At 44.8% G+C, this 24,470-nt stretch overlaps 1 protein-coding gene across 1 annotated transcript in view; it reads right to left on the bottom strand.

Moving 5' to 3' along the window:
• The window catches only part of FHOD3 (formin homology 2 domain containing 3), a 472,076-nt gene that overhangs the window by 154,942 nt on the left and 292,664 nt on the right, over window positions 1-24,470 (bottom strand). The window contains 5 exon segments of the mRNA XM_054990826.1: window positions 4,551-4,750; window positions 4,752-4,790; window positions 5,424-5,567; window positions 9,059-9,153; window positions 19,507-19,618. Of these exon segments, the coding sequence (XP_054846801.1) occupies window positions 4,551-4,750; window positions 4,752-4,790; window positions 5,424-5,567; window positions 9,059-9,153; window positions 19,507-19,618 (590 nt within the window).

Here is a 24,470-nt window from a genome sequence, read left to right as displayed (position 1 = left end):
AAGAAAAACATTTTTGTGGCTCTGCCAAGCCATAAAAACTTAACTCTTTTTCACATATCATTAGAAGCTAATGGAACATTTCTTGATACCTGGAATTCAATCTAAAGTAGTTAATTCTGCAGTACGCTCTGAAGACCAGAGATGAGCTCTGTTCAATCTCAAATACTCTTAAAGAATCCTAGCTGGGCTCAGTAACAGGCATTCCCAAGGTTCTCTTACTAATTTGGGCTGCAGCCCCTAGGAGGGTACGTCAAGGGTCTGTTCTTGTTCCCCAACTTTCAATTGTTTCTTATATGATTGTCTTCAGAAATGTTTGTCTATTGACCTACGCACCCCTAAGTTGGCTGGTTGCTCAATTTCGACTATTTTATATGCCAACAACATTGTCTTACTTTCACTTTCAGCAGCTGGTATGTGTCAAACTTTAAAAATATTTGCTGAATATTGTAAATCTGGATCTTTATATTGTCAAAATCAAAGATAATGCTTCGCCTAAGGCCAGATTTATGCACCTTGTGGCACGGTTGCTGGATGCCCGTCCACTTGAACAAGTTTCGAGATTCACTTGTTCAATTATTTGGGATTCCGTTTTCACGCATCTCTTTCCTGGGTCTCATACTGCAAGTTAGCTTCCATCAGTACCAGAATAAATCTTGCGGCTTAGAGGTTCTTTTTTCTCCCTGGTGGGTGTCACATTCCCTCGGCCTGGCAAGCGTCTAAAGTAAAAGTCACGGCTCAGATATTTATATGGAGTCCCAGTCCTTATATTGAACTCATCCAAACTGCTTTCCTGTGTGCTGTTTTTAGGGCACCGAGGTGCGTGGCTTTGTCAGCTCTGAGACTAGAGGCGGGTTTGAAGCAAATTTCAATCATATCTTGGTCTGCGGCAATTACATTTAAGCCGCCTCTTACACTAGCTGACTCCCAACTGTGGTGAGCTGGCTTCAATCTGACTCCTGCTCCAGCTCTTGACACCAGAGGATAGACAAAACAATTGCCAGTCTGAGTTTCCCTCTGACTTATTTATTGGTGCCGGGGTTAAACAAAGCTTGGGCAGTAGTAACAGAAAGGCCATACTCTGGTTTCTCTTTAATAGAAAGGTCTGAAGAACTGGACTGGCAAATGCTACTAGTGGATGCTAAGTAATGCTGCTATCTACTTATCTATTTACCTGGGGTTTATGCCTTCATTGCCTTTGCTAAAACAAAGACTTAGCCTGTTTCACAGTCTCTACTTATCATAGGCAGCTCTCCGTAGTCCATTTTAGTATGTTCTCTTTAGCAGAGCTAACTGGAAGATTCAGGGTATTTTCCATGAGCGCAGGTGATGTCCCTATGGTGCTCAGGTGTTGAATCTGTTACACGTTCTTTGTTTTCCTCAAAGACATATGCTGAGCAAAGAGCTAATATGCTATCTCCACTTATGGCTACCTTTCCAGCCTGCTCTGTGGATCTGCTAAATCTCCTTTCAGGGTCTGACAAGAGAAATACAGGAACACTGGCAAAATTTATCTCATGGACACTAAAACATTGTGACCAGGTGCTGAAACTATCTTGACTGATTGGGTTCTGAGGACCTTGATCTAATAATATGCATACTGATATTTTAAACTCCTGTAAAAAATTACTAGTTTTAACTTCTTACTTTGAGTTGTGTTTATGGGCTCATGTTTGTATTGGGCCCTTGTGCTGTACGGGAGGCTTTATTGAAAAGAAAGGAAAGCGAATCTAGCTTTTTAGACCCTTCACTAAAAAGACTGTTACCATCATTGTTGTCAGTAACATTGTATATGAGTGGATGCAGAGAAGATGATTTCACAGAATGTCCGTTAAAATTAGAATAAGGAAGGCAAAAGTCGTGCTGTTGAGAATCAGGGGCACCATCCCCCCGAGACAGATGCCCTCCGAGTGACCCCCCCTTGTGCTGTTGTCCAATTTCCCCTCAGAATCAGAACATAAAAAAGACTCTTGATCAGAATTAGGTTGTTGCTACTTATGCCCCAAGGAGTGACAAATTTGAGGCAGGCAAACCGGGAAACAGCACAAAGCTGTTGTAGCACAGTGGTTAAGTAGTCTGGCTGTGAATCAGGACTCTACTGCCCTCATCGCAAAGTAAATGCAGACAATCCCCAAACGCACATAATTAAATGGAAGAATTTACATTGGCATTCTGCATAGCTGGAACACAGTTTTGGAACCATTCCATGAGAAGAGCACGTTTCTTTACCCCCTACACTACAGCATTTCTGATCAGAGAGGACTGCCCTTATCTCCCCTGAAGGGGCTTGAGCTTTCCTCCATTCTCCTTTGGCACAGAAAGGCGATAAGAGAGACACCCATCCATCCCTCAGACACTGGTATGAAGGGAATGGGATGGAAGACCTCTGCCTCTGATGGCCTTGGGTAATTTTTCATTCACAGTGCTGCTCCCATACCTTCACTTTTGTTCCTAACACCAAGGTTGAGAGTGCCTGCTTGCTATGGATAGGGGGAAAACACTGGAGCGAAGCAAAATACACCGTTTGTTTCGAGAAAAAGCTGAAGGATCTCAGCTGAGCTCTTTCAAAGCTCATTGTAATCACTTGTCTCTTTTATGTCTGCACTCAACATTTTGTAATTAAATAATCTAAACAAATCTATCTTGCCCCACATTGTGTTTTGCACCAGAGCAACAGTTTCTGACTGAACATTTCCCCATTCTGGCATGTGATTTAGTAGAAAAAATACTAAGACAACTGGGCTCTTTGGCACCTGCACCTTTGATACAGTAACATATTGAGGGGAGCAGAAGTGACCCTGAGTACGCATCTTGAGTATGAGACTGAGAGCAGAACCACAAGTGACAAAAGGCACAGATTGGACACTTGTCAGCTTCCCTCAAGTTTTGATGGGAAATGTAGGCAGCTTGGCGGAATGTTGGACAAGTGACAGTTGAAAAGTCCATGTGACAGCAGTCAGAGAGCCAAGCTGCGAGACCAGGATGCCTCCATTTCCCATCAAAGCTTGAGGGAAACTGACAAGTGTCCAATCTGTGCCTTTTGTCACTTGTGGTTCTGCTCTCAGCAGCCTTCACTCTGGCCATTTCAAAATCTTCATAACACCGTATTTCATGAGATTGGATCCAACAATCTGGTCAAAGATATCCTCTGCTTTCCACTTCCCCCGACCCTCCAGTTCCTTCTGACCCCAAGAAAGTTGCTCCCCAGGGAGTAACAGCATCCTCATCCCCATATGGAATAACAGCATGTGGGCTGATGGGCTGCAGTAAGGAAGGGGGTGAAATACTATGCAGCTCTGAAGGTGGAAGAGGCAGGAAAAGAAACTTCACCCCTTCCTCTTCCTCATTGTGACACAAATGGCTTATTACTTACATTTCCGACCATCAGCAATTTCTACTGATGGATTACTAAATCTAACTGAATCGTAGGATTGTTGGAACAGAAGGGGAGTGGGATTAGAAAGATCAAAAGGCACATTATACATTACTGGAATGATTTTTTGTTGTTGTTGTTAACAGCGTGCAACTCTTTGAACTCTTTTTGATGGAAGGCTCATCGGGATTTTAATTCTAAAGGCAGCATAATGTTGCACCTATTAAAAAGGATCAAATAAAAGATCTCATCTTGTTTACATTATATGTAAAATAGTTTCCTGATACAAGATATATTAAAGAAAATGTTTAAATGTTCAAGATACATTAAGATAATGTTTAAAGTTGGCTTATTTCAGCCAAACGGACTATCCAATTTCTACAAATCTTTTACAAAAAGATACCATTTTCCCTCAAGTCTACAATAATTAACGTGCAATTGTGTTTTCACAATCATTAACATACATCCTTACTTTGTACTTAAACACAGTTTTATCTCTACAGGATGGTATGACAGAGAAGCCAGAAGGAAGAGTAGGAGACAGGGGTGAGGAGCAGACAAAAACAGAGGGTTTGGGACTAGAGAGAGAGAACGGGAAACAGAGTCTTCAGGGAGCGGCTGGATGAATACTTGTCGGGGGTGCTTTAGGTTGTTCCTGCATTGGGCAGGCAGTTGGACTAGATGGTCTGTATGGCCCCTTCCAACTCTAGGATTCTAACTCCAGAAAGCATTCATAACAAGGCTAGAATCTTACCAGTCCTGTGGCTTCTTCCAGTTCAGGTGGCTGGTTCCACCTCACATCAGCACACACGTCTATGCCACAAACAGGAGCCAGAAGCCATTCTCTCTGCCATCCCTGCCTGCCCTGAGCACTAACCATGGCAGGGTTCCTCCTCCCCTCCCCCCAAAAGAAGCACCTGTAAAGAAAGCTCCACTGGGACTTGGGATGGGTACCTGGAAAGGGATGGATTCCTCAAAAGTGTAGGATGGGACTTCCTGGCTTCCCAAACACCTGGAGCAATCCAGACCCTGAGAATTTTGTACCTCTGCCCCACTCCTCCCTCTGGCCCTGGGAACAACTGGAAAAGAGGAGGGAAGGACCAGAAGCCTCGCATCATTTCCGTCAGCTGGGCCAGAAATACAAAGAAAAGGCCAACTGGAATGACGAAGCAGCACTCACTTCTCACTGAGATCGTCAACACCCTGCCCATGACCTCGTGTGAAGGTGGGGCTCGCCTGAGCGCAGGGGCTTGCAGGCGCCGATAAAGTGCTCTTGACAGTCTGGACGGAATGCCTCCGGCTCCTCCGACGCTCCAGCCCCCTCCGCTCAGCACAGCCCAGACTGGCTCTTCTTCGGTCTTTGCGGCAACTGGGAGGGGGGGTCCCCATTGTCATCTCCATCCTCGTGTCTCAGGGTCATCTGAAAAGAATGCAAGGGGATGCTGTGGAGGCAAGCTGGCCAGTTATCAAGTGTTTTTCAAATCCTTTACTCACAGGAGCTTTCTATCCCCTCAAGATAGGTTGGTATTTTGTGGTTTGTTTCTTCCTGCTCTCAATCTGAGGCTCACTGGTTGCAAGTTAACAACATTCCCGTTAATGCACGTACTCAATTATTTTAAAAAGGCAAAATGTGCCCTTGAATCCACCTCATGGGGTTTTCAAGGCAAGATATATGCGGGTGTGGTTTGCCATTGCCTTCCTCTGCATAGCAACTCAGGTCTTCCTTGATGGTCTCCCATCCAAGTACTGAAACTGCTTAGTTTCCAGACTCTGAGAAGACAGGGCTAAGATGGTTATTAGCGCTGCTACCCTCAACTGTTTTACTTTGTAGTCATTTTTGACCATATCTAGTATGAGGTGCATTTATCACAAAGTTCCTTACAATATTTCATAGCTAAATGTTTGACTTTTAAAATAAAAATCCATTAAATGTTTGACTTTTAAAATAAAAATCCATTAAGCCAATACCACCCAGGATATATTCCACCCACCCACCCCAATTTCAAAGGACACGCAAACAGTGAGATGCACAGAACAGGGCATGTTTTTTTACCTCATAAATGTTGAATTGCTCTACTAAGTCCAAGTCTGCTCCTTTCTTGTTTAAGTGCCTCTGGGAAACAACTTCAATCCCCAGCTCTTCTAGACAGTCCACAACATCATAGAAGGAATCCTGATCTGGTAAGCCAGACAATGTCTGAAAACAAAAGAACAAAACATTTCAATTGCTTTATATTGAAAGGAACTAAACTATGGATGACCAGCATTTGCCCATGATGGCAGGTGTGATAAAGAGTGAAAAACATAGCCAGAAACAGGAAATAATGTGACAGAAAGTTTAACAACTTCCTTGGTCTAACAGGCAACAAGCACATGACGCAGCGGAAGGAATGCCCTCTTAAATACCATACACTTCCTGAACTCTTTCCAATAGAATCAAGGAGGCTTAAAAATGCGCAGCTTTGACTGGATTGTGGCTATTTTGTATAAAAAGAAAAGATCAAGTGCCACAAAGGCTTCAGTCTTGCGTACATTTAATTTAGGAGGAAGCACCACTGATTGTACGTCTGAGTATATCCATAGGATTGGACACTATGAAGCAAGTCCCATAGAACACAGCAAGATTTCCTTTGGATTACTCATGATTAGAACTGGCCTACAGAAATGTCTGCTTAGGCTATAAGGATGTTAAAAAGTATGTATTTGGTTTCTACCTGGCTAAACTGAGCAGCAGAACCAAAAGAACTGAAAATGGAAGGCTATAAAGAATAAGAATGAAAGCAACAGGGAAAAGAATGAGGAGGAAAAAATATTAATGATACCTGCAGCTCAGGCAACTGAAACTGGGCCCTCCCAGACACCTACTGTATTCTTCTTAAGCATAAGTTTCTTATGACACACAACACATTTAGCAGCATCACATATGCCTTTAATTCATGCCGCATAATAAGATGCTGCTGCCTTTAGATGGCAGGTTAGTTACACGTGACGAAAGAAAGAAAGAGAAAGAAAGAAAGAAAGAAAGAAAGAAAGAAAGAAAGAAAGAAAGAAAGAAAGAAAGAAAGAAAGAAAGAAAGAACCAGGAGAAGTAAGCAAAGAAGGGGGAGCTTTGGAGGCTGGCCAGTCAACCTTGGATTCTTCACCTACCTCTTAACAACTGTATGAGGAAAATTAATTGTGATTTCCTTTATTACCCGTGGTTATTTAAGAGGATGGTTTTTTCAGGAGCCTTTGGGCAGGCAGTTTGCCACTGGGAAGGCCCCTACCATGCTGCCACCTTGGAAGCAGGGAAGTCAGTCTGCAACAATTGGCTTAGCTGAGGTTAGCGCTAACGGTCAGTGGGTCAGGGTGCTGAATATACACTCACATCGTAGCACCAAGACAGGCGGGATCAGTTTCATTTGGGCCAGCCTCTGACAACTGGCTCAGGGACTGGCCTGGCGCCCCTTGCTCTGTATGCAATGGACTATAGTCAGACTCCAGAAGACAATCCTCACTCTGTCCTCCTTTTAAAAGTGGTCCACTGCACGACGGACACATGAATCAGTGGGAGGATTTAAAAATTCACACTTGCAGGACAGGAAAACAGGAAAACTGAAGAGAGATGAACAATCTTGAATCATTTTAAAATAGTAAATACAATTTTGTGATGATCCAAGAGAGGAAAAGACCCAGCATTGCTGGATCGTGCGAATCCAGAACAGAAAAAAAAATTGCCACGACAACTAACTAAATACATCGTAATGATATATCTCATATACGCAATAAAGAATACAATCAACAATACAGAGTTATTTGGATATATAGTGTATAACACTATATAATATTGTTGATTGTATTCTTTATTGTGTGTACGAGATATATAATTTACTAGCTTGATACCCATGCTTTGCTATGGTATTTAACTACTTTAAATCCAGTTATAATACTTAAGGGTGTGTAACATTTTTTGGCTTGGTTTTTTTTTTTAAGTTGGCAACCCTAGTGAACTTTGAGGGAAAGACTGGGAGGTGCATTTGACCTCAGGACACATTCAATGACTCCCAATAGCAACTGCAGACTGTTTAGAATGTGGGGGGGGGGGGTGAGGACCAATCAGGCTGCAGATGCAAATGACCTTGAAAGGCTGGCCCAATCAGGGAAGAGTGGCCGAGCTGGGAGTGGGCAGGGCACAAGCAGGCAGCAGCACAGGGATGCCATATCCCTTTGGGAAAACACATTTTACCCCTTTTTAGCCCCTTAGGGGGAGGATTTCTTCAAATCCTTTCTTAGTGGGTGTTTACATCATGAAAGAAATGTTCTCCCCAAATTTCATGTTTCTAGGTCCAGGGGTTTGGACTGGCCGTTGATAAGTCAGTCAGGACACTTGTCTTTATATATATAGATGACGTATTTAGTTAGTTGTCATGGTGATTTCTTTTTTGTTTTGGGTTTTCCCCCCATGATTCTCTCTTTTTGTCTTGCGGATTGTGCGAATCCACATTCCTTGCTTAGGACTTGGGTCATCCAGTTTTGCCTTTGTTGTACAAATGCAACAGGATGCACCAATCCATACATTTTAATTTGAAGGATGAGTCAGGAAATAACATAAATAATCTTAACAGTGGTAATAAAGCAGTGGTAATAAAAAGAGTCAAATTGTATCTTGGGTCTTTCTTTCTTTCTTTCTTTCTTTCTTTCTTTCTTTCTTTCTTTCTTTCTTTCTTTCTTTCTTTCTTTCTTTCTTTCTTTAAAAAAAACTACCTATAAGGAACTTAACAAGCTCTGAGTTTTAATGACTGTGGTCTAGCCTAGAAAATAGTATCATGATGTTTACTTTTCTGGTCAGGCAACATAATGATGCATAATTCTAACTCCTGAAAAAATGAAAAAATGTATCTTAAATACAAGGACAGTTTGGTGGCCAGTTTGGTGTGAGAGCCAGTTTGGTGTAGAGGTTAGGAGTTCTGGGACTCTAATCTGGAGAACCTGGTTTGATTCCTCACTTGAAGCCAACTGGGTGACCTTGGGTTGGTCACAGCCCTTCCAGAGCTCTCTCTTCCCCACCCACCTCATAGAATGATTGTTGTGGGGATAATAGTGACATACTTTGTAAATCACTCTGAGTGGGTGTTAAGTCATCCTGAAGGGCAGTATATAAATCAAATGTTATTATAATATTATTATTATTAAACACAGGTGACACAAGGAATTGTGTGTGTGGGTCTTCCTTTTCACCCAACTTCTCAGTTCATCTCCCTCGCTTCTAGCCCTCTCCCCATTATCACTGGTCTCCAACTGGGTTGGCGACGGCATTTCTAATGGTGACCAGAGCATGGCAAGATGGCTGTTAGATGTATAGGTTGTGATGTAATCGGGGCCCTGCCCACAGACTACAGGGGTCATAGTGAGGCTATCCCATAAAGTATCCCATCTGATTCCTGTCCTTGGCAAGAGCACTGCATTGTGCAGTGAGACCCTCTCATGACACAATAGGAGCCACATATCTCAGCACCTGCTGAGGCAACTAAAAATGGTGACCTAAGGCTCACCTCCAGAGAAGGACCTCAGATGACCTACTCAGTCAGTGGTCAGCACGCCAAGGGAGGCAGTGGACAGGTCCAAGAACACTAAGAGCTGTTTTTGTTAGCTGCCATGCAGAAGGGTGCGCTGTATGTATAAATATGCAAATCCCAAGTGAAAACAAACCTTGTTCACTAAGGTCATTGCATAAACTAGTAGCTCTGTGTCAACCCCATCCTTTTCTTCCAGGATCTCCATGATATTGGACCATGGCTTGAGGCCTAGATGGAAACAAGAACAATGAAGAAAGTGGATCAAATGCAATTGCCTCACATACAAATGGGATTCAACACAACAAAGTCAGACACAAAACGCATGGTTCATTTGGGATGTGAAAAATAATTAGAACAAATCACTTAATGTAGGAGGGTTTTTTACTGATGGCAGCGAAAAGGAACTGGAGAGAACCGGTGCCTGTTCAGTTATCAGCATGGTGAAGAAGTGGGGAGGACAGAGACAGAATGAGCCCAACACGGGTGCCCCCCCCCCCGATCCTTCTAAAACCTGGGACCGGCACTACTGCAGACTTCAAGAAGACCTACTCTCAGTGAATATGGACATAACTGTCACCTTAGAGCTAAACTATGTATAATATGGAAAGTCAGGCCCTCCAAAGAAAACCACAGGAGGGCCTGACTTTCCATATTATACATAGTTCAACTTACCTTTGAGGCAGTGGAGTTGTTAATAAACAAAGTCAGGGAAGTGTAATTGAAAATGGGCTTATTGAACCTGTTTCTCCATGTCATGCTCCCAATCTAAATATCAACCTCTTACCCTATTAGCAAAGTTCTCATTTGCCTTGTGGAAACCCGCCCCCCCCAGACACAACCACCATCTGTTATGAGTCCCTCTCCCTCTACCACCAACAGCCAATGACATATGGGAAGGACACTCACAACTTGATGATGAGGCACCCTGTGCCGAGTGCTCCTTGCCATAATGGGACGGGGTGGGAAAACTCAAGTTGGGGGTGCTGCTTTCATGAAATACTCTGTGGTGCCAAATTATCATTCATCGGATTTCTCTGATCAAATTTCAACAAGGAAGGAGGTATATTTCTCTTAAGTTTTTACTGTTGAGATATTCTGATTTAGTTCTGTACAAATATTACTCTGTTTTAATATTTAATACGAGAGATAATACATTGTGGTCAAACTCTTTTTAAAAACCACAGATATGTTCTACGAATGCGGGGGCGGGGTGGTGGTGGTGGCAGTTGCACAAATATTTCGAAGACATACAGAATAAATACAGTGGCTCTAAGAAGACATATGATGAGTAGAAATGATATCCTTGCACCAGAAATGCCTTCCTGTAGTTTCTAACAAGAGAGAGAGAAAGAGACTGGAAACAAAAAGAGTGTTTATATGACTCTGACCTATACTTGTGCCAGTTGTAAAGAAGCAGCTTGCCAATAACATGACAAATTAATTACTTAATCCATGCTGTATGATAGAAACATGTTAACAGACAGACTACTTGTTTTCTAAGTGTTTCCTCCCAACTTAAGCTTTCTAGAACATTCTGCCTGTGACTTGCCAAGGAACAAATCCGTATGTGGGGCTGCACAGTAACTGCAAAGAAGTGTGGACTATAACGTAGGAAGTATGTACAAGGAATCTTCCCCACCAAGGTGCTATAACGCAAAGGAATCTGTAGAAAAGGGTTGTTTGAGTAGAATTCTTGTTATTTTAGTCTATACTGGTATAAAAAGATGTTTGGCACTAGAATGTCACCATTTTTGCAACTCTGCACAAGTTGTACTTGATCATGGCTCTTGACCCACAAAGGGGCATCCAGGACATGGCCAAGAAAGTAGAAGGAGGCGCATGCTGTCCGCAGGTATACAACTTCACCATAAGCTGCCTGTCATATATACCTGTCTACATATCTGCCATGAATGGCTTCTGTGTTACGTGCTGGTCCTCTGAGGGCATGAGAAGTTTCTTATTGATGTTAAGGCAGTAGGTTATCTCGCAAGTATTTACTTTCTCTTTCCCCGCTGCCTCCAGAAGTGTCCTTGAAGGCTGGCTGTGGCCAGCTCGAAATGTATCTTTCTTGGGAACTGAGATGATTTCATTCTTTGTTCTGTCTAGCCTAAACTATCTTCTCCCTGACACCCCCCCGGCTCTTTCGCACCCAAAACTTTAATGGCCCTTATCCTGACGGTGAGAACGTTCCCTATAACTAACATCACCAACCCCAGTTACGTCACTTCTGCCAATTTTCACTTGTCTGAGCACCTTGAACTTGATGGATCTCTAATAAAGTTACTTCAACCAAGTAGCTCCAGGAGCTCTAGAATACTTTCCAACCTAGTAGATATTACTCCCCGTGCACAGATGGGTCAACCACATGCACGTGGGTGTGGCATTGCTGTGCCCTCATATCCCTGGGCTATCATGAAGGGGGAGGCCCCTGTGGAGCTATGCACTGAGTTACTTCAACCAATGCACCTGCGTGTTTGCTGTGGAGAACTTGGGGATTCTACCTGCCAAGGACTGACATTGCCCTTGCTTGCCAGTTGCTCACCCACACACCCGCAGCAAAAAATGAAGGACTAGATATGCTTCCACAGAATCACCGAGTTGGAAGGGGCCGTACAACCCCCTGCCCAATGCAGGATGAGCCTGAAGCATCCCTGACAAATATTCATCCAGCCTCATCTTGAAAACTCATCTTCCAAACTGTGACAGGTGAAATCCTGCAAATCTGCAGTGCATGGAATTGGAATGGAATTGCGTTGGAGCAGAAACTTACTCAAATCCATGCCTCCTTCACTGGAAGGGTCTTGATATGCAGAAAGTTATTCTGCACATGCCCACCGATGAAGCATCTCACTGTCCTGTGATGACACCATCATGCCACATGGGTGTGGTCGACCTATCTGTGCACAGGGAATAATATCTACTAGGTTGGAAAGTATTCTAGAGCTCCTGGAATTCTCTGAATCTGGACAGACTGGAATGCTGTGTGGAGTGTTTGGAATGTCTGTGTGGAGACCTCCGGGCCAGGGGACTTATGCCCCCCAAGGGAGGGGGTTGCCATCTTCTTTCCACCGTGCTCCAGACAAGTCAACACACCAGAAACGTGCAAGATGCCCTTTAAGCACCTGGCTTCTTTACAACGCTAGTCCCAGTTAACCACTCCCCTGTGGCCTGGCCAGCTCACTTCTCATCACACCCAGATGCTGGGGCTGCTTTCTGAGCCTGAGTCCCTCTCCTGGCTCCTTCAGTTCCTTCTCTTGGCCACTGCATCCACTCTGCAGAGTTAAGCTGGGGGGGGGGAGGAGCTGGTCTGCCAGGAATTAGGAGGGGAAATGCCTCCTGCCTTCCCTCTGGGCCAGGAATGGTGCCTTCCGAGCACCCTGGAAGCTGGGTCCACTCTCGCCTGCAAAGGCTTCCAGCCTGACTGCCCTCAGCTTCAAATATACCTAACCATGCCGCTCTATTTCCAAAATAAATCACAAGTAAACTACTTTGTTCCTCTGGGATGCTTATATCTTGAAGGCATGATGAATGTAGGGATCCCATCTGTGTTTGGGGAAGCGGGCTATGATGCACACCAAAGTTTACTCAGGGCCAAGATGAAGTGAGGTTGAGAAAGAAAAAGTCCAGATCCCTAGCAGTTAGTCTGTTTGGACCAACTGCATTAAGAAAATGCTTTATTCAACACAGAGAGGTGAACGAAAAACTGATATTGTTGTTATTTTAGTGGACACCATCAATGTGCAGGGAACTTTACAGATTAAAAATATGGAGGAGATTACATTCTATACGGAATTGATCATTTTGGAGTAGCCTACTATTCCATAGGTGCTTAAAAAGGCCAAGTCTGTGAACCAGTTCACACACGCATACTCATCCATTGCTAAGTCTCATGTCAAGTAATTGCTTGTACATGTGAATGAGTCATAACAGGCCTAACTACAGAAGCACCTCCTATACCACTCCAGTCACAGTGGCTTTCAATGGAGACAGCCCTGTCAGTCAGTCAACTGCAGCTCATCAATTCACTGAGCGATAAGAAAATCAAAGCATGCAAGTGAATGCGGGAAGGAACTCTAGCAAGCCTACCACCTTAGCTATACAGGAAGGCTGCATAAGACAGGGCTGCTTTCCAAGACCAAATTTACCACTGGGGTGTATTCAGATTGTCCAGGAACAAGTAGCAAAGTTAAGGCACAGGCATTCTTGCTGCTTACCTGCCTTGACACAACCTGCTCTTGCAAGCTATCCAGAGATGATTCTTTAAAAGTGAAAAGCTAAATAACCCACTTCCTCTTTGTTCCCTAATGGTCTCCCTTTAAAGCATCCTACAGCCTCCTCATTGGAACGGCACCCTAGATTTTGATTCCTCTTCCACTCTTCGGTGAATGAGGGAGACCACATGTGAAACGAGAGAAATAAGAAATGTACTGCTTCCCTCTGCTGGATGCACTACTTCCCTTGACAGTCAGCCATTCTTCATACTTCATTTGCCGCCACCATTTTCAATGGTCTGTGCCTTAGCCCATTCAGACCAGTATAAGTTGCCAGCTCACAGGTCCATAAAATCAGCGAGTCACTCAAATATATTTTTCCTTAATCATAACATTTACTAGTAAATGTGCTGATGTCAGGCCTGTCACATGGAGAGTGTCCTCTTCATGCAACCCCCCCCCCCAAATATGAGTCCAGAGGTTAGAAAGGACCATCTGGTTCTCCTGGGACATTTGGGCAGTTTTGGAGGCACCCGAGGAGAATTCCTGCCTTGCTTGAGGAACCTAGTTTTAAGAACAGACCTGATGGACTTGATTCCTGCGCCTCTGACATTTGAGCTGGGGGATTTTGGGGTGTGCATACGATGGGCCTCAGTGTGAGGGTAACCCCCCCTTCCCCCAAGCAATACAAGAAAATTAAAACAGAACTCATGAAGAATTTCCTCTCTTGAATGGGTTGCCAGCTTCCAGGAGGTGGCTAGAAATCTCCTGGAATTACAGCTGATCTCCAGGGCCGTTTCCAGACGGCCCCCCGCCTCGCGAAACGTCGCGCGTCGTCGCGCGTCGTCGCGCAGAAAACGCGAAATATCGCGTTTTCTCGCGCGAGTTTTGCGCGACGTCGCGCAAAACTCGCGCGAGAAAACGCGATATTTCGCGTTTTCTGCGCGACGACGCGCGACGACGCGCGACGTTTCGCGAGGCGGGGGGCCGTCTGGAAACGGCCCAGGTGACAGAGATCAGTTCCCTTGTAGAAAGCAGCTGCATTGGAAGGGGGATTCTGTCGCATTATATCCTGCTGAAGCCTTTCCCTTCTCCAAACTCTGCCTTCCCCAGGCTCCACCCCCAAATTCTCCAGGAATTTTCCTACTCAGAGCTGGCAAATTATCTCCTTAACAGCTGTATAGACGTATTAATTTTTTTTTGGACATGTTGTATTAATGGCAGTTCTTTTATTATTTTAAGGAAGCTTGGGGGAAAGCATGGGTTCTTGGCCTTGCCTGAAGAAGAATCGATCAAGATGTACAGAGAGATACTGGCAGTCAACCGACCCCATCTTCCTATTAGTTCAGGGCATTTGGCTGAGATATGAACAGGTGCTGAATTCTGGTGGGTTTAGAAGGCAGAGGGAATACTGGGGTTGCCTGTCAGTCACAGTACTCACAACCACGTGAGCAGCAGGACCCATTTCTGTACTGCTTCACTGGAGAGTTGTTAATTCAAAACAGAAATCCAGCTCAAACAGCCCACGGTTTCAAAGAATCCCCTTGCTGTAGGATATTTATAAGACGTTTTCAGCACTTCCTGATGTAGTGTGTTGCGTGCTACTGTTTGCAGCCCTCCTTGGACTTCCGCTGTCTGACTTCAACCAGATTGAAGGAATTCAGCAAATGAAGCACCAATTTCACAAAGAGAAATTCCCTGCTCTCTTTAAAGTTCAGGATGCCCATTAGCACACTGACTACAAGAGTAAAAAATAGTAGAGTCCAGTAGCACCTTTAAGACTAACCAACTTTATTGTAGCATAAGCTTTCAAAAGCCACAGCTCTCTTCATCACTTATGAAGAGAGCTGTGGTTCTTGAAAGCTTATGCTACAACAAAGTTGGTTAGTTTTAAAGGAGCTACTGGACTCTTTTGCATCTACAGACTAACATGGCTAACTCCTCTGGATAAAAGAGTCAAAAGCTGTGTCACCAAAGTAGTGTCTCTTAGCAGCAAAATCAAGAATGAAAAATTGTACAAACAAAACAACAAAAACATTCAAAGGGAGAAAACGTATAACAGGCAATGTGACAGTGCAAGCACAAAATCCCTTTTAAAATTTTCTTTTCTCATCACAAGACAATGGGAGAAGAACACGCTCATTCTTATCAACTGATACTAATTAGCAGAGAATATCATCAAACCAGCTAACTCTGTGGTCTCTACTGGACAGGCTCCCAGAGCCACCAAGGAGGAGTTTTGTTTTTCTTTTTTAAAGGTGTTGATGTAGTGACTGATGTGGGTATGCAAAGACATTAAAACGGGATCTGTTGGGAACTATTTTGGGGGGACTCAAAGGCCCCACTTTTGCAGGAAGAGATGTGTCCTTGTGAAAATTCAGTGTGGCACTGCCACCTGTTGCATGCTGCCTTCTTTCATGGAGACGGTGACGTGGCAATTATTCTCTCAACCGTGGTGCTCCTGAGTTGTGCTCAGGAGTCAGGACTAACAGTGCAGTTCTCTCCAGAGTTACTCCAGTCTAAGCTTATTCATAGGACCGCATGGTAAGAATGCTGAATGAAGTTGTGTTTAGGAGTGCTCTTCCATGGGTTTACTGGTTGGCTTGGGCAAGGCATCTCTCAGCATCCCCACCTTTGACACATACGAATTTTTTCTAGAATGACTATTTAATTCCTTGAGAATACATCACACTGATGCATACGATTTCACCTGTAGTCTGTAGGGGAACTCATCTGCCTGAGTAATTCGACTGCATTCTTTCCTAATTTTTTCTTGCAATGTAACTGAAGAACTTTATTGAGTTCAGTTGATCTGGGATGACCTGCTGAACGTTATGCTGTTTTTGTGGTTTGCTTTTATGATTTGATTGTGCTGTTTCTACTTTATGAGCTGCTTTGAGCCAATCTCTGGAGAGGAGGATATACATTTTCTAAATAAATAAATAATGTGTGGCTGGCATTACTTAGCAGAAGGGGATTAATAACATAAGCAAGAGCTATACATGGACAGAAACAAAGTTTTGCGTATGGGGTCCACCTTAGGCAAGCCAAACTATGGCAAAACACCCAACGTTTGTATTTCAAGATGTGAAAAACAGTGTTGCACTTGCCTGAAACTGTTGTTCATCTAGGTCTTCGTGCAGACACACATTGGGACTGCGCAGGCCAGCCGTCGGAAAGATTTTTCAAGCTCTCAGATGCTAGGGGGTGCTCGCCACAGCAACATGCCTGCGTGGGGCGTTCCTGCTGAAAATGGTGTTGCTGGGTGGAGTGACCCCTCTTCCCTCAGTTCCTCCCATGCCGCTGTAAGTTTTTTTTTTAAGGTCTCACAGCAGGGTAGGAGGGAGGGAATGCGTGTCTGCACGAAGACCTAGATGAACAACAGTTACAAGTAAGTGCAACACTATTTTCATCTTTCGTCTTCAGTGCAGCCCCACATTGGGAGTATAGCAAGCTATTCACCAATGGAGGTGAGTGTGAGATGTTCAAGCCAAGAATGAATGAAGAACTGCAGATCCAACCGCAGTGATGGCAATCTCGGCATTTGGATACCAAATAACATTCCCTGGAGAAGGTTGGTCTCAGAGGACCACCAATCGAGGGATCTAATTATCATGCTGGGGATAGAAATCTTTCTTCCCTGTCGGTCCCTAAGGGGATCAAAATGACATATGAACCAGTTTTGCAGTGGCCTCATATGGAGGTGGGCAAAGGGTACAACACTGGTAGTAGATGCCATCAGTCCTAGGAGTTTTTGAATTAGTCTGACCTGTTGGAAGCGGTTACTCTTGAACTGAGAAACCAGGCATTGTAGGGAATGTGCCCTGTCCAAAGGTAGGAAGACTCCAAACTGTGGAGTCTAGCCTAGCCCCTATAAACTGAATATTTTGAGTGGAGGTCAATATGGATTTTTCCCAATTAATTATCAAGCCAAGTCTGGACATGGTTTGAATTGCAACGTCTATGTGCTCCTGGAGATGACTACTGGAACGAGCCACCAGTAGCCAGTCGTCCAGGTAAGGGTAAACAGCACAACCCCGAGACCTCAGGTAGGCTACCACTACCGCCAAGCATTTGGTAAACACATGGGGAACAGAGGAGAGGCCGAAAGGAAGAACTGCATATTGGAAAACCTCCCCCTGGAAATAAAACCTGAGATATTTCCTATGATCAGGATGTATGGTGATGTGGAAGTAAGCAACCTTTAGATCAATAACCAAAAACCAGTTATTGGGTTCTAGAAATTGTAAGACACTGGAGAGAGTCGACATTCTGAATCTTTCAACTTTAATGAACAAATTTAACTGACAGAGATCCAGTACAGGACGGAAACCACCGTCTCTCTTCTCCACCAGAAAATATCTGGAGAAAAACCCTCGGGGAGAGTCTGCAGGTGGGATCTTCTGGATTGCTCCTGGAGCTCCTGGATCACAGGTGAAAAAACCTCTACAGGACACATCGAAGCATTGCAGGGCAAGGACAACTGTGGTAATTAGTAAAACGTAAATGGTAACCAAAACGAATAATTTGGAGAACCCAAGAATCAGTGGAAATTGCCCAACATTCCACAAAGGGGGACAGGCTGTCTCCAAATAGTGGAGGTTAGTCAAAAAAGGGGTTTTTGGTTCTGCTCCGATTTCGGGGAGCTTAGTTGTAGTTGTCTTGACCTGGATTTGCCAGCCCGTTTTGTGCTTCCACGAGGGTAGTTGGAATACGGCTTGTGCTGGTAAGACTGGTAAGGCTGGTATGAGTACCTTGAGCGGTGCTGGTAAATGGGGCGAGCCGGATAACGCTGCTTGAATGGGTACTGTTGTTGTTGATGTGGGGGGGGGGCAATAACCCCTAGTGATCGTGCTGTCTGCTGATTTTTCTTCATTTGTTGAAGAGATTCATCTGTGCACTCTGAGAACAACGATGAGCCTTCAAAAGGGAAACCTTTTATCTTGTTACGTTTCTCCTGAGGTAGAACCGTCAAACATAACCAAGAGTGTCAGCAAAGGACTATCGTAGAGCCCATAGCTCTGGCTGAGCAATCTGCTGCATGCTGGCCAGCCGCCATGTGCTGTTTGGCAAGTCTTGTAGCTTCCCCTTGAAGCGCTTTAATAAGTGCCTTTCTTTCAGTTGGCAAGTCCTGCATATAGTTTGATAGGCAGTCCCATAGGAACAGGTTATATGAGCCCATGATGGCTTGATAGTTTGCAATTCGGAAGTCCAGAGCTGTGGAGGAATAAATCTCCCGTCCAAGGGCATCCAGCTTTCGGCCTTCCTTATCCACTGGGGATGAACGAGAGCCATAGCGGTGTCTAGATTGCACATCCTTGGTGATGAGTGAAGAGAGACGAGGATGTGTGAAAAGCACAATCCTTCTGCTGCAGCTTGTAGGTATTTTCAATCTTACATGATGTAGCAGGAGTGGAAGCTGGTTTGTCAGCTGGCAAGGTGACAAAGCAGGCAGCGGCTGAAAACCCGGAACTAACATTTGAAAAACTGGTGAGTTCCAAACCGAGGATGAGGGGGCTACTGGCTCTGAAGAAATCACCACCAAGGTTGAAGGTGGGCAGGGAACCGAGTTCGGACCCGGTGAGAAAGATTGGCGGATCTCACCATGCTCTCCTCTTTCCTCTGCAGGGGAGGGGTGGGTGGAGGCGATGGAGTCAGTGGTGGGTGAAGAATCTCCTCCTCAATGATAAGCAAAGGGGCACAGGATGAAGAATGATGGCGATGGTGTGAAGGCGTTGAAGACACTTTCTGAAGATGCTTCGTCTTTGCTTTGCTCTTTTTAGGTGTGGGCTCCGATCCAGCTCGATCCTCATGAGAGGATGAGCGGCGTTTTTTAGATTCCGACTTCGACCACGCACCCTGGGAAGGAACCAAGGGTTTCATGGGGTCTAGCATTGGTTCGGATGTCAGAACTGAGGGATGGTTCCGAGTTGGATTGGGCGTACTGGCCTTTGAGCTGTGAGCTTCACGCTCAGAATGCTGCTTAGGTTCCACCTCAGTTGCCCAGAAGGGGATGTGAAATTGACAAAGCCTTTGGGAGGCAAAGATGAAATTAACAAACTCTCTGAGGAGCAATCTCCACTGGCTCTGTCTATTCAAACTACCCTCCTGTAGAGAGGTAGTTTTAAACTACGCTTCCTTGCTAACATTGCATCTCCCTACACTTGAGCATCCCCGTGTAAGACATCTTGTGTACAGAGACTCTCAGAGCAATGAATAAGTCATTATTATTATTATCCCCACAATAATAAGTAAGAAATGCCTGTCTTTCTTCACCCAGAGTGTAAGTTTGTTATAGCAACCCCCCCAATGGATGGCATTTTCCCCTTTCAAGTCACAGGTATAAACAGACAGCATATTAGAGACTCACCTCTTTTTTCATCTACTACAGACACAGCTTGGATGAGAAGCGGTGCATTGGATTCTGTATATTCCACAAAAACAAGCAGCAACTTCAGTGCTGTCTTTACAACCAGGCGAAACTGCAAGAGAAGAGAGGAGCAATCACTCAGAAGGGTCTGGCATTTGCAGTCTTGCTACCTGATGCTGGAATATAGACTGGGAGGGAGGCCGGGTCAGAGCAATGTTGCTGTCCCTTGACTCCTTCAGCAATTCTAAGTATCGCCATTGAGGAAAATTAGGTGCCAGCTAGGGTTTTAAAGGGATCACAAACAGGGCAGGAAGGAAACATATAAAACTGCCTTGAGGTCCATCTAACCCAGATATTCCCTAACTGGTAATGCCAACCAAGAACCTTTGAGTAGAGATGCCAGGAATTGAATGTGGGACCTTCTGCAAGCTAAGAACTTACTCTACTACTGAGTTCTCCATTTAAGGTGGCAGCCTTAATCAGCATCCAAGTTATACACAGGCCATCAGAGAACAGAATGAAGCTCCTAGGATATGATTAGAAACAATAAACTTTCTGAGCTATACAAATAGCTCACACTTAACAAAAGCCAACAGCTATGGTAACTACAGCTAGCTTATTAACAGCACTAACTGGTCTGAATCCTTTTTAAAAAATGAATCCAAAGATGCCCTAAATAGTTCCCTCCATACTTGCCTACCTCTGCCTTTAGGTGATACAATATTCTAATCGTGAAGTGGCTGGCCTACATGCCAAAAATGAAAGCAAAAAAACTCCCGGGTCACCCATATATACACCCCTCCCCCTTCTGGTAACCCAGGCTCAGGAGGACGGAGGACTTTCCCAGAGCACGGGATGCTGTAAACCAGATACATGTAGTATGTATTTTTTAGAAATCCTGTCCTGCTGTTTCTGAAGGTCAGGGTAAGTGATGGAAATGCGAAAAATCAAGCTGGCATACCAAACAGCCAAACACACAATCTCAATCTACTGGCAGATGAAAACAAACAGAAAGAATTAGCATGCAAAGACTGTTGCTATCATGACTCCATCAGGGTTTATCTTTTTCTCCTGACCACCCCGCTACCCCAACTTCGGGCAGAGGCCATCTTCTCTCTGCCATTATCTAAGCTCGCCAGCAAGTTTCAGGGCACATTCGCAACAACACAGAGAGAGGGGGGGGGCCAGCAGGGCAAGCGGGACCCCCCTACCCGTGCTGAAAGGCCGCAGCCTCTGCAGGAAACAAGAGCCTTCTCCAGTTCTAGCCAGCAGCTCCTCAAGGCTTTCCAGCAATCAGGGCACTGAGCCGCCAAAGGAATGCCCCAACTTCACATTCTGCAAAACACAGAAGCGCCCCTCACAGTAGCCTTCCTCGTTGACAGGTTCTTGGTTGAGAAGGATGGGAATTTGGGCTGAATTATCCACAGGCACCTCAGTTCAATAAGGTGGCAAGCAGTGCAATCAGGGGCAGAGTTAAGCCTTTCCAACTCTACTGAAGTCAGTGGTCTTAGAATGGTGTAGTTCTGCTTAGGGTTGCACTATAAGCCTGACCCTGAACCCACCTCCCCCACCTGAGAACTCCCCCCCTCTCTGTTGATGTGGAAACTTTCCAAGAATCCTGGACCCTCCTTCCCTGCTTTGTCAGCAGATCTCTCACAACTGCTTATGGGGGTGGTTGCTTTTAAAACGAGTGCAAGACCTAAGCCAGCATCTCTCAGGAATGAGAGATGGCAGAAGGAAGGCGACTTTAGCGTGGATCTTGAGGGGGGCTGGAAAGCAGCTCATGTGCATAGATGTTTCCCTGGACACCCATAGTATCAATGCCTCAGAAATGAACTTCAGTCAGATACTCTCCTGAGTCCTGCCAACGCACAAGCCATTTAGAGGGAAAGCCTCCTTCACTCTGGGAAAGCCTCCTCCTCTCTCAGTGGACTCTGATTCCACAAGGAGGTGGCAATCACAGGAAGGCACTGGAATGACTGGCAGCCAGAGGAGCCAGCCAGAGTGAGGGAACAGCTGGGAGGAACTGCTGAGGGCCACGCTACAAGTGATGAGTTACATCTGAATGGCAAGTGAACAGACTCACATGTATTCCTCCCTGTTCACTTGTGCTCCACTTGCACTCCACTTGATCGACATGTGAGTCTGTTCACTTGCCATTCACATGTAACTCGTCACTTGTAGCTTGGCCCTCTGTTGAGCAGAGCAGAGCAGAACAGTTATACAGGCTCATAAAGGAAAAGGGGGGAGGCACTTTTGTGAGGCCAATTCTGTGGCACTCAGAGCACCAAAAGCCATTTTTAAAAATCTAGCATGGAAAAGAAATGGGGCTTTCCAAGCCCTGATCTTCTGCTTTGCAAGGTTATTTTGAAATTTGCCCTCATTCCTCATTGCCATCTCCCTGTACGTTCCCCAGAGATCGCTTCGATCAGCGAATAAATATTTACTTGTGGTCCCCAGCCCTAAGGAAGCCCGCCTCGCTTCAGCCAGGGCCAGGGCCTTTTCAGTCCTGGCCCCAGCCTGGTGGAACGCTCTGTCAATGGAAACCCGGGCCCAGCGGGACATATTATCGTTCTGCCGGGCCTGTAAGACAGAGCTGTTCCGCCAGGCATTTGGTGATTGAAGGGGGCGGTGCCATGTCGGCCTCCCACCTTTGGGGTGGGGGAGGGTTCTCCCCACCACTGCACTTTGTTAATTTGTTTTATTATTTGTATATTGATTTTAGTTCTTGTTTTTATCGATTTTAACTGTTCACCACCCAGAGCCCCTGGGGATGGGCGGTATATAAAATGAAAAAATAAAATAAATAAATTCTTCAAAGCAGCAATGAACAATCTGATCGTGTCCCCCTGTGCTAGGGCCAAATTCCTGTATAGTCAAGTCAAGTCAAGTCAAGTCAAGTCAAAAGAGTTTATTGTCTGTAACCACAGGCTGTCACAACTCACCAAATACTGACTAATAAACAATTAAATCTCTTATCAGTTTGTATAGGTTACTAAAATTAATTAAAACAGTACAGTGTGCCAAACTATCCCAGGGGTCACAAAACAGCCTCATTCAGTACCACCTTAGATCTTATCTTTTTGGCTGCGAGTGCAAACTGAGAGACTCTATAGTTAGTCTTAAAGGTGCTACTGGACTCTTTTTGATTACAGGACACATGATTATTGGTGTCAGATAACAAAAACACAATCGTCTCGATTTCAGAGTATGTGTTTGTCACTGATAGGATTCTAGCCAAAAGTTTAGTTCTGGGTACACTGTATAATGGACAATAAAGTAGGTAGTGGGAAAGGTTCTCCATTGTAGGTAATCCACAAATGCAGGTGTGATGTTCCATAGGGGTGTGAGAATAACGCCCTGCCAAAAGAGCTGCCTGCATCATCTGGAAGCGCAGAGCAGTGAAAGACACTCTGAGGTTGTAATGGCTAGATACTGGCTAGATAGGGAGATCTTAAATGGTCAAATCTGATTAGTTTATACCAAGGAGCTGCCTTAGATTTTGATATTGATAGCCGATCCATCACTGCATCTGACTTATAGATCCACTCCTTAAGTGGGAGGTTGTTGGCTGAGACCCCTAACAGGTCATCCGGGATGGTATACCTTTGGCAAATGGTGGATAGAAAGCCAGGGCATGTGGGGTCTTTGGATAGTAAGTAATTTACTGATTGGCAACTTAAGGAGTCAGAACTGGAAAATTTGATCCTTTTCCAGTATTTTAAAACTGCAAGGTGCACCTGCGCCCTAAGGGAGGGGAGTCCTGCTTCGGCCCTCGTCAGGGTGGCAGGAGCACCTTTGGGTAAAGCCAAAATCCGTCTCAAGAACTGGTTTTGGATTGCCTCAAGGCTGGTTAGAATGTCTTCCTTCCAACCCCACACTTCAGCTCCATATAGGAGGTGAGGGACTACCTTGCTCTTAAATAATTTCAGTGCTGGATCTATCAGTCGACCCCCCCCTTTGTATAAAAGAAATGTATGATTGGCCCTACAATCCTTGATGCTGAGGATTTAACCGACGCAAGATGTATCTTCCAATTCAGAGTCTCTTTAAAGGTTACCCCTAGATATTTAAAGGAGCTGCATTGTTGGATTGGGTTGCCAAGGATGCTCCAGCGGGAGATTTTGGGCTTTCTCCTGAAAACCACTACTTTTGTCTTTGTGCAGTTGACATTGAGTCATGTCCTATATAAGAACACGATTCTTTGAAAACAGTGAGCTGAGGATTGGGGCTTCAGACTGCTGCCGCCCTCAGAAACTCTATCCTCAGATTAGCAACTTAAAATTTCCCTATAGGGCTGTTGGAGAGATGTGGGGTGTTGAGGCATAAGTTCTATATACCCCCCATAGAAGCCCATAAATGCTAAACAGTATCAGTCCCCAAGTATTCATCAACAACAACAACAACAACAACAACAACAGAATGGGGCTTTCGAAACCCAGGCCCTGATTTTCAGCTTAGGAATGATCCTACAGCTGTAGCGTTCCAGCGACAGCATGAAGGAAAGCGATTAAGGCACCAAGAGGGTGGCTGCAGTCAGTTAGACCCATAGCCCTGCTAAAATGAATGCTTGGGATTAAAGTGACAGAGAGCTGCTTCTGAAGCTTTGCCTTTCAAGTCTGAAGCTTTTCATTTTAGCCCAGGAGGGAAACTGCTGCTGCATTCCAACCCCAGGCCATACGGCAGTGTCCACACAGGGAGAATTTGAGCACTCCAGGGTTTGGAGGGCCAACTTTGGGGTTCTGAAACAGCAACATGGCTCTTTAAACCCCAAACTCCTGAAAACTAGATCTGCAACAACACTGTGGATTGTTTGGTATGGTTTTAATAAATGCTGTAATTTGTACATTTATTGAATAAAGTTTAACAAACAAACAAAAACTTGTAGTGGATTCTTTTTGCAGGGCTCCTTATATAATCAATAACCTTTCCCCCATACGGAGCATCAGTAAAAGGATGAAAGT

The sequence above is a fragment of the Eublepharis macularius genome, chromosome 11, assembly GCF_028583425.1.
Source record: "Eublepharis macularius isolate TG4126 chromosome 11, MPM_Emac_v1.0, whole genome shotgun sequence".
Classification (NCBI taxonomy): domain Eukaryota; kingdom Metazoa; phylum Chordata; class Lepidosauria; order Squamata; family Eublepharidae; genus Eublepharis; species Eublepharis macularius.
Note: the sequence above shows the minus strand (reverse complement) of the source record. Positions and strands in the feature narration are given on the sequence as shown.